Source organism: Littorina saxatilis, unplaced genomic scaffold (assembly GCF_037325665.1).
Source record: "Littorina saxatilis isolate snail1 unplaced genomic scaffold, US_GU_Lsax_2.0 scaffold_1069, whole genome shotgun sequence".
Classification (NCBI taxonomy): domain Eukaryota; kingdom Metazoa; phylum Mollusca; class Gastropoda; order Littorinimorpha; family Littorinidae; genus Littorina; species Littorina saxatilis.
Window position 1 is genome coordinate 1 of NW_027129354.1, and position 8,888 is coordinate 8,888.

Here is an 8,888-nt window from a genome sequence, read left to right on the forward strand (position 1 = left end):
GATGAATGTAAACGATAAGCATCCTGACAAATGAACATGTTGTGCAGAAAACAGAAACAAGCACATGGTTTCCCTGAAATGTATATCAACGAAACGTTTTTTGATTGACTTGAAAAACTCTAGCAATCATAAAACTGTCTGAACTTGAAAAGACGGTTAGCCAGAAATGTATACACTATTGGCTTTATAAGAATTTAATGTTGATTTTTAAACAATCTGCTTAGAAAGCATCTTTCTTTCTTTATTTGGTGTTTAACGTCGTTTTCAACCACGAAGGTTATATCGCGACGGGGAAAGGGGGGAGATGGGATAGAGCCACTTGTCAATTGTTTCTTGTTCACAAAAGCACTAATCAAAAATTTGCTCCAGGGGCTTGCAACGTAGTACAATGTATTACCTTACTGGGAGAATGCAAGTTTCCAGTACAAAGGACGTAACATTTCTTACATACTGCTTGACTAAAATCTTTACAAAAATGGACTATATTCTATACAAGAAACACTTAACAAGAGTAAAAAGAGAAACAGAATCCGTTAGTCGCCTCTTACGACATGCTGGGTAGCATCGGGTAAATTCTTCCCCCTAACCCGCGGGGGGTACTAGAAAGCATCCATGCTCTTTGATTTTGGTATGTGTCAAAGTGGAGGCCTGATCCCATGTAAAAGCCACCGGCACGGTTGGCCTAGTGGTAAGGCGTCCGCCCCGTGAGCGGGAGGTCGTGGGTTCGAACCCCGGCCGGGTCATACCTAAGACTTTAAAATTGGCAATCTAGTGGCTGCTCCGCCTGGCGTCTGGCATTATGGGGTTAGTGCTAGGACTGGTTGGTCCGGTGTCAGAATAATGTGACTGGGTGAGACATGAAGCCTGTGCTGCGACTTCTGTCTTGTGTGTGGCGCACGTTATATGTCAAAGCAGCACCGCCCTGATATGGCCCTTCGTGGTCGGCTGGGCGTTAAGCAAACAAACAAACAAACAAACAAACAAACAAACAAACAGTGTAAAAGCCTGCCCAGATCTCAGAATGATGGTGAGCCCACTCGTTTACACGTGAAGGACTGTGCCTTTACATATCATTCGTAATTAGTTCACTTTAATGCTCAAATCATTCATAAGCCATTCCCATGCTTGCACAATTCCATGCTATCATCTTAGCAGTACAGAAAATATCAACAGATTGTTGTCCTTTCCGTCAGTTTCAGCCTCATTTCTGGAAAGCTTAAACTGCTACTCTATAGCCTTAGCTTACATTTGAAGAAACATACATCCATCTTTGTTGTTGTTGTTGTTGTTGTTGTTGTTGTTGTTGTTGTTGTTGTTGTTGTTGTTGTTGTTGTTTTGATAAGAAGGACTAACATGTGCTAATGAAAGTAAATACTCATATGCCGTGAACGGTCAGAATTGCAACGTCATTATTTATAAAGCACTAGGATTCAGTGGGTGAAAAAATCAATGTATACAGGAATGTTTTTTTTTTAACAGAAGAAAAAAGACTTCGATAGAAGATGAGATAAAGAAGGTGGCTTACCTAGTTCTACTTCAAAAAACATGATCAATAAAACAACACAAACGCATGCAAGTCTGAGGGCCCCAAAGGGGGGGGGGGGGTGTATCATCACGATCACGGGAAGGGAAATTTTAGCTTTCACGATCACAGTTACCTTGATTTTTGTTTTCACGATCACAAACACCTTGACGAATAGAGGATCATAGAGTGATACAGCTGTGAAAAATGTACGTTGAAAATAAAATGCTTTGCAATAATGCCCATCACGATCACGAAAACAAATGACGATCACGATCACGAGACTTGATTTTTTTGTCATCACGGATCACGAGCAAAGTCCCATCACGATCACAGAAATGGAAATTTCGGCAATCACGGTCACAGAAAGGTCAAAAAACGCCAATCACGATCACGATTTAAAACCCTTTGGGGCTCTCAAGTCTGACAATTATTTTCTTCAAAAGAATATCTGCCTCGAGAATAGAGCAACTTGCTCTCAACTATGCCAAAACTTGACTAGGGAATATTCATTACAAACTCGTAAACATTTACAACTAAACACAGAATTTTGGTGTATAACATTCACTCCAATAGCATCTCACCAAACGCCCACAAACACTATATTTTTTGCAGAAAATTCAGTGATGCCCACTGCATGAGAACTATCGTCACAAAGAATCCGAATGTCTTCTTTCATAAGTATGTAATGTGTCCAGAATTGAAGTAAGCTAAATGGCCAATCCAACAGAAAATGTTCGTTTGTGTGTGGCGATTTTACGCGAACTGTTGCTTTCTCCCTGTGTCTGTCAGTAAAACACATCGAAGGGTCAATGATTCTTTTTGTAAAACCTGGATGACTGATAGTAAAATGACGAAACATTTTTTTAATTTTTTTTAATTCTGATTTCAGAAACATAGGGGACAAATGGATGAAACTCTGGACCAACACTCGTCATGGCTGTACGAGACAATGCCAGGTTTCTCAGACCGTTGCTCTCCCAACCAGACATTCCCCCGACCCCCCACCCTCCCCTCCCTCACCCCACCGCCCTATGGCAGGGCTCACAGTAACGCTTCCTGGCAGAGGCCTCTCACCCCGACACCCCCGCCTTACGTCACGCCAAACAAGACGTACAACTGTTCGCCGTCATCCTTTCTCTCCAGCCCCACCCCACCGCCGTATTGTCCCTCCACGCACCAACACCGACCCCCCACCCCACTGTCCTGTCAGAGTCCCCCGCCCTACCCTGGCACGAGCTGGGAGACCATGTACCCCTCTCCCTCTCCGGGTGGCGTTCCCAAATCACCATCCGTCACACCGCCGCCAAAGCGGAACCACAACGCATCTCATGAGTCCTTTTTAGAGGACCTGGTAGCCCCACCAGACACATCGTTGGAACATCTTTGTCTACCTCTGAGACCGTGGGCGTGGCAAAACCAGTCAAGCACTTGCCCGGCGCCTCCCACATACTCCTGCGGGTCTGCCCATCTGTTGGCAGGTCTCGGTGATCCTCCTTCGTCATGTTCAAACACCACGCCGCCAGAATTTTCCGACTTCCCCCGACACTCCATGGAAGGATTTGAAGACCTTCCTCTTTCAACCATCTTTTCGGTATCCTTCCACCCTGAACACACCCCGTCTTTACTACCCTACGATGCTTTCCCTAGCTCCTCCCTTTCCTTGCATTCTCATCATGGTACAGTCTCCGCTACTTCTTCAGCCGTCTCATCCTCTGCTACCATCACAAATTCATCCCAGGAACCCTTCCATTTACCTTCGACGACATCTACTTCTTCTTCTGCTTGCAAGAGCTCCAATGGTAATGCATTCCATACTCCATTTTCCTCCTCCACCGCCTCCTCCTCCTCCACCTCCGCTTCCTTCTGGAGTTCCACAGACCAACCCGTTGCTCCCTCTTCCTATTCATACACCAACCGAGCCGATGACGATGATGTCTTCCAATTTTTACCGTCCAGTATCTCCTCTTCTGCCTTCTCTCTGTCCACTGATGTCTTGCCACACAGTTTCCACTTAACCCCACTGCCAAACACCCAGCAGATTGCTGGTCCATCCCAGTCTGCCCTTCACGAGTGCAAGGTATGTAGATGCAGACCTCGAAGTCTTAACACCAACTTTTTCCATCCAAAGCTCTCACTTTAAATTGCAACCTTCCAATAAAGAAAAAATCGCTCATGCTACTTATCAAAACCTTCGTCAAGAATATACATATGAATAATTTACTAGTTCTTTGGATTCGGATTTTTTTTTATTCAGTCAGAATGCGCATTCCTTGATCCGATGCTCAGTCTAAATACGTTTTGTGTCACAACAGATCGTTGTGTATACATTGTGTCCCTGCATTGAACAACATTCATCCCCTCTTCTCTCCCCTTTCTTCAATGACTCCCTCCCACTCACTCCGGCACATATAAGCCGACACGAGCCCAGTCGCTGAGTGTGACCCATCACAGATAAATTATCAGTCTCATATATATTACGCAACAGGATGTCAAAGTCTCCACCCTGGCAGCGCCCTGTCACTGATTTTGACCCATCTCGCCTATCAATACCGCCATTGTCAATCTCTTTCATCTCTTATTCAACAGGATGCCGAAGTGCCCGTCTTGGCAGCCGAGTGCAAAGCAGAAGATGAAGACGAGGACGAAGTGGAAAGCCATCAGGTGCCCCCGGCTCTACCGCTAGAAGAAGTGAGCAGCTTCTGCACCAAGGAACTGCTGAGAGACAAGGTGGTCGAGCGGTGCAAGAAACAGAGGAAGAGTCTGCCTGACCTCAGCCCTGCTCCCCAGGCTGAGAAGAAGTACAAGGTTCGAAGCCTCATCCTTTTTTGTGGGGGGGCTCTATGTGGAATTGTTAATTGTTGTTGTGCTGCTTCTTCGACACACATTTACAGACCTTTAAGGTACATATTACAGGTTGTTGACACGGAGGTCACACACCTGTTATGGGGCTTTAAGCAACGACTACTGTACGTTTACAAGGAAGAACACATGTTCCCCCTAACCCACCATCCACCTCCCCCATCCCATCCTCCGCTCCCTAACCGCTCTCCAAGCACATGTCATACGCTAACTCATCACGACCTCTATTTTACTACGACCATGCGTTTCTGTCTTCAACACACCAATAAGCCACAAGCCTGATAAGTAATATCTAATGATGGCAAGCTTGTGCTTTTACTTAGTGTTGAATGAAAAAAGTTAAAAAAACAAAGGATTACTGTACTCACCGATACAAAGACGGCACAAGACGATAACGAATTTTCGCTTCTGGAAGCTTCATCAGGAAAAACAAGAACACAAAAGACAACAACAAGTCGCGTAAGGCGAAAATACAATATTTAGTCAAGTAGCTGCCATTTTTCAGCAAGACCGTATACTCGTAGCATCGTCAGTCCACCGCTCATGGCAAAGGCAGTGAAATTGACAAGAAGAGCGGGGTAGTAGTTGCGCTAAGAAGGATAGCACGCTTTTCTGTACCTCTCTTTGTTTTAACTTTCTGAGCGTGTTTTTAATCCAAACATATCATATCTATATGTTTTTGGAATCAGGAACCGACAAGGAATAAGATGAAAGTGTTTTTAAATTGATTTGGAAAATTTAATTTTGATAATAATTTTTATATATTTAATTTTCAGAGCTTGTTTTTAATCCGAATATAACATATTTATATGTTTTTGGAATCAGCAAATGATGGAGAATAAGATAAACGTAAATTTGGATCGTTTTATACATTTTTATTTTTTTTTACAATTTTCCGATTTTTATTGACCAAAGTCATTAATTAATTTTTAAGCCACCAAGCTGAAATGCAATACCGAACCCCGGGCTTCGTCGAAGAATACTTGACCAAAATTTCAACCAATTTGGTTGAAAAATGAGGGCGTGACAGTGCCGCCTCAACTTTCACGAAAAGCCGGATATGACGTCATCAAAGACATTTATCAAAAAAATGAAAAAAACGTTCGGGGATTTCATACCCAGGAACTCTCATGTCAAATTTCATAAAGATCGGTCCAGTAGTTTAGTCTGAATCGCTCTACACACACACACACACACACAGACACACAGACACACACACACACACGCACATACACCACGACCCTCGTTTCGATTCCCCCTCGATGTTAAAATATTTAGTCAAAACTTGACTAAATATAAAAAGCAGGCGCAACACGGAACGAACAAGGTTTGAAAGAAAATGGAGGGGAAACACAATACAAATACAAATTTGAAAAAATACAAATGAAGATGGAAGCGGGGTGAACGAAATCAATCTGTATAAAATAAATTAATAAAGAAATAAACGAATCATTTTTTCATTGCCTTGTTTTAGTGTTCGATGTCTGGGTATATTTCCTCGTGTGAAATGTAATACTGAGTGTTCTAATTGTGTGCTGCAGCTCACTGCCGAAGAGGAAGCGAGGCTTCTCCGAAAGAGAGCGGGCAACAATGTCTCTGCAAGAAAATCTCGACAGAAGAAAAAGCAGGAAAAGGACAAGCAACACGGGGTAAGAACTGCTGAGTATTTCTGCTTTTGTTTCTTATTCAGGCTGACACTCCCCCCCCCCAAAAAAAAAAAAACAAGTCGCGTAAGGCGAAAATACAATATTTAGTCAAGTAGCTGTCGAACTCACAGAATGAAACTGAACGCAACGCAACGCAGCAAGACCGTATACTCGTAGCATCGTCACTCCACCGCCCGTGGCAAAGGCAGTGCACGTGGAATTGACAAGAAGAGCGGGGTATTCGTTGCGCTAAGAAGGATAGCACGCTTTTCTGTACCTTTCTTCGTTTTAACTTTCTGAGCGTGTTTTTAATCCAAACATATCATATCTATATATTTTTGGAATCAGGAACCGACAAGGAATAAGATGAAAGTGTTTTTGAATTGATTTCGAAAAAAAAATTTTGATAATAATTTTTATATATTTAATTTTCAGAGCTTGTTTTTAATCCGAATATAACATATTTATATGTTTTTGGAATCAGCAAATGATGGAGAATACGATAAACGTAAATTTGGATCGTTTTATAAATTTTTATTTTTTTTTACAATTTTCCGATTTTTAATGACCAAAGTCATTAATTAATTTTTAAGCCACCAAGCTGAAATGCAATACCGAACCCCGGGCTTCGTCGAAGATTACTTGACCAAAATTTCAACCAATTTGGTTGAAAAATGAGGGCGTGACAGTGCCGCCTCAACTTTCACGAAAAGCCGGATATGACGTCATCAAAGACATTTATCAAAAAAATGAAAAAAACGTTCGGGGATTTCATACCCAGGAACTCTCATGTCAAATTTCATAAAGATCGGTCCAGTAGTTTAGTCTGAATCGCTCTACACACACACACAGACACACACACAGACACACACACAGACACACGCACATACACCACGACCCTCGTTTCGATTCCCCCTCGATGTTAAAATATTTAGTCAAAACTTGACTAAATATAAAAATGGACCCCCCTCTCTCTCTCTCTCTCTCTCTCTCTCTCTCTCTCTCTCTCTCTCTCTCTCTCTCTCTCTCTCTCTCTCTCTTTCTCTTTCACTCACATTGACTTTCTCTGTCTTTGCAGGAAGTGCAAGTCCTGGAGGCGCAGAGGCACGACCTCCAGTCCAAACTCGACACACTGGAGACATTATTTCACAAAGCCCACAAGGCCTTCATCCGGCAAAGACCGGAGGGTGTTCACCATCTACTGGATGAGCGCCTCTGTGCACTGCGGAGGGAGGAGGGACAGAAGAAGGAGCAAGAGAGATTGGAGATGGAAGCCATGAAGAGAAGGCTGAAGAGGCAAAGACGAATGTGACTCGGTACACGATGTACCATGATGCACGTGCTTGTTCCCATGCGGTGTCCAGGGCCGAGATGCAGGAAGCTAAACTGGGTGCTACCCAAATAGGCGGTACGCAGCCGCAGGGTCGGATTGGTTGAAACAGAAATTCGTTGTGATTTCAACCAATGAGACCCCGAGGCCTAATGGCACCCAGGTTTGCTTCGTGCACCCCAGCACCGGGTTGGCGTTCACAAGAAAGTGCCCAGTTGGTTGTGACCAAACCTCTGGGTCTGGTCCATAAAACAGCTTTGTTTGAGATTTCATCCAATACAAACGTCTGCTCCAATTTAATGTGAGTTGGAGGGAGGGGGCGGGGGTGGGTGTGTTACACATTTCAGGAATATTCTTCATGAAGGTTTGCTACTACAGCTTCTTGTTTTGTCTTGGAAGGATTACGACTTTCTGGTATGAAGAAGATTATGTTTCTTTGTTCTTGTTATCTCTTTTCATTTCTTGCTTGAGTATGATACGATCAAACATTTAGTCTCAGACCGTGTACGTTTCACAAGTGAAATCACAATATTCCAAGCTTTTGTTAAACATTCCAAACAGTGATTCAACATTGCTGTTTAAAAAAAAATGTCTCGAAGCAAAACAAAGTTGTGTTCTGCCTAAAGACAAAAACTAGTAGTAGTTATAGACAACATTGACTAGTTACTGACAACATTACCCCCCCCCCCCCCTCCGTCCAAACTACTATTCACCCACTGATGATGATGGCTTACGATCTCCTCATCACCCAGATGGCATATATGCATACTAGGAAAATATGACAGTCCCGATAATATCATGACACAAAGTGTTCTCTATGAATTATCCTTATACCACTTTTAACCTCAAAAACCACAGCCGTGTTCGGGTCTCATTCAGCATTTGCTTTTTTTCTCATCGTTCTGCCAGTCTGTCTTGTCAAAACCACTATATGTGTTCACATTAAAAGAACGCTTTGTCCGCATCGCATTTAATGACACTGCCCTACTTGTTTTGGTGCCAGTCCAGTCACAGTTATCATCTGCTGAGGTCAGTCAGACAGGCACAATACTTTCACTGTTTCAGTACTTAAGTTTTTTTTCTTACACGCAATGTCATACGATGTTGTAATGTTCGGGCAAATGTACTCAGTTTTTGAAAGTCGATCATTATAAAGCATGTTGTTGTTTTTGTTGTGTCGGCAAATATACTTAGTTTGCTTATTCTCACCTGAGATAGGTCATGTTTTCTTGTTTATACTCTCGAAAAGATGGGTAGTGTGTGTGTATTATGTAAGTACTGTAGATTATTTTCTAATGTGCGAATGTTTACTTCAGATGAAAACCTTTGCCTATCCCAATAGATTTTTTATGTTCTCTTTGTTATGTCTCATTGGACATTTTTCTTCTGGGAAAAAAATGATTTGTTATCCGGGTAAAAACCATGCCTTTCACTTTAAAGTTATGGCAATGTTTGAAGTCCGCTTGTATCAGTCTACGTCCAAACCTTTATAGGGACGACTGTCTTTTCTTGAAGGCACACTCCTTTC

At 42.7% G+C, this 8,888-nt stretch overlaps 1 protein-coding gene across 1 annotated transcript; it reads left to right on the forward strand.

Annotated features, from left to right (window-relative positions):
• The first annotated feature begins 2,429 nt into the window (after positions 1 to 2,429).
• Positions 2,430 to 7,696, forward strand: LOC138957631 (uncharacterized). Its single transcript, XM_070328715.1, has 4 exons — positions 2,430 to 3,602; positions 4,112 to 4,330; positions 5,926 to 6,033; positions 7,109 to 7,696. The coding sequence occupies exons 1-4, from the start codon at positions 2,430 to 2,432 to the stop codon at positions 7,340 to 7,342; spliced, it is 1,734 nt and encodes a 577-aa protein (XP_070184816.1). The 3' UTR covers positions 7,343 to 7,696.
• The last annotated feature ends 1,192 nt before the right edge of the window (positions 7,697 to 8,888 follow it).

What these genes read in the sequence shown, in the direction of transcription:
- LOC138957631 (XM_070328715.1), top strand. Translation starts at nt 2,430, where the DNA reads ATGGATGAAACTCTGGACCAACACTCGTCATGGCTGTACGAGACAATG. An exon ending in AGGCTGAGAAGAAGTACAAG is followed by an intron (nt 4,331 to 5,925) that starts GTTCGAAGCCTC and finishes TGTGTGCTGCAG; the next exon opens with CTCACTGCCGAAGAGGAAGC. An exon ending in AAAAGGACAAGCAACACGGG is followed by an intron (nt 6,034 to 7,108) that starts GTAAGAACTGCT and finishes CTGTCTTTGCAG; the next exon opens with GAAGTGCAAGTCCTGGAGGC.